We start from the raw sequence: 1,203 nt of genomic DNA, 5'->3' as shown, positions 1-1,203 counted from the left end.
TAAAATGCAAGAAGAAAATTAATTAATTAAGGGCACAAAAAACAAATAATTGTCTCAAGGGAAGAAGACATTAGACCACATGGCCGCATGATTATTCCCATCATTAAACTGCATAATCATCTCCTCCCCACCGCCGGCGGCGGCGGCGCCGCCGCCGCCTCCCCCGCCACCATGCCCATACGAACCCGCCGCCGCCACCTGGTGCTGAATATCACTCGTATTATTCCCCATCCACTCCGTAAACCACTGCTGCTGCTGCTGTTGCTGCCTCTGCAGCGCACCATCCACACAGCCACCAAGCTCCAACACCGCCGGCTTCTGCTCCACCTGCACACTCCCCTCCGCCGCCGCCGCCGCCGCCGCCGACTTCTTGAGGCCATCAATCCTCTTATAAATATCCTTCAAATTCTGGTCCAGCAGCCACCCCATATCGTTCAACTCCGGCGCAGCCAAACCCTGGAGCCCTTTTCCGGTGAGGCACTGGTACATGAGGTGGGTGATCTCCTTCTCGCGGTTGTCCTTGTGCACCTTCTTCAGCTGGTCCGCCGCCTTCGAGATGCGGTGGCGGATGAAAGACTCCTGGTTCACCATCTTCTTGCTCTGCTCCATCTCCGGCATCCGCTTGAACTGTGCCAGCACGCGCTGCGCCCCACGCGCGTCGGGCCACGCGTCGGGCTGGGCCTCGTACGGGCTGTACACGACCGCGCACGCGTCGATCCCGCACAGCGTGCTCAGCTCGCTCACCTTCTTCATCAGACCCTTCTTCCTCTTCTTGAACGTCGCCTTTCGGGCCGAGTCGTTTGTGATGAACGCCAGCTTCACTTTCTTCCTCGTCATGGTTTTCGAACTTTGGTGAAAATAATAATAATTATAATTATAATGAGTTGATGAAGAGATTAAAATGAAAATTAAAGATGGAAAATAAAATGGTGATATGGTAATGAAAATGGTGTTGCTATATATAAGGGGTTTAAGGGGATTGTTTGGAATTAAATATGGAAGATTTGGAAATAATTGTGTTGGAGTTTTTGGTAATAATGTTTTTAATGTTTTGATAATTTGATATCATATGAAATATTTACTTGGAGATATGTGTATTCATTATATTTTGTCTAGGCTGTCATATTTTACTAGTGATTATATATATATATATATATATATATATATATATATATATTGGTTGATAATTAAATATTTTGATAG

The 1,203-nt window shown here is 47.1% G+C and overlaps 1 protein-coding gene across 1 annotated transcript; it reads right to left on the bottom strand.

The window, feature by feature from the left end:
* LOC105978129 (agamous-like MADS-box protein AGL80) lies at nucleotides 1–853 on the bottom strand. The gene has a single exon (XM_013003545.2). The coding sequence runs from the start codon at nucleotides 835–837 to the stop codon at nucleotides 55–57; it is 783 nt and encodes a 260-aa protein (XP_012858999.2). The 5' UTR covers nucleotides 838–853; the 3' UTR covers nucleotides 1–54.
* Nucleotides 854–1,203: the final 350 nt, after the last annotated feature.

Source organism: Erythranthe guttata, chromosome 2, assembly GCF_056151865.1.
Source record: "Erythranthe guttata isolate IM_541 chromosome 2, IM_541, whole genome shotgun sequence".
NCBI classification, from domain to species: Eukaryota; Viridiplantae; Streptophyta; class Magnoliopsida; order Lamiales; family Phrymaceae; genus Erythranthe; species Erythranthe guttata.
The sequence above is the reverse complement of the archived record's forward strand: the minus strand, read 5'-3'. Positions and strand labels throughout refer to the sequence as shown.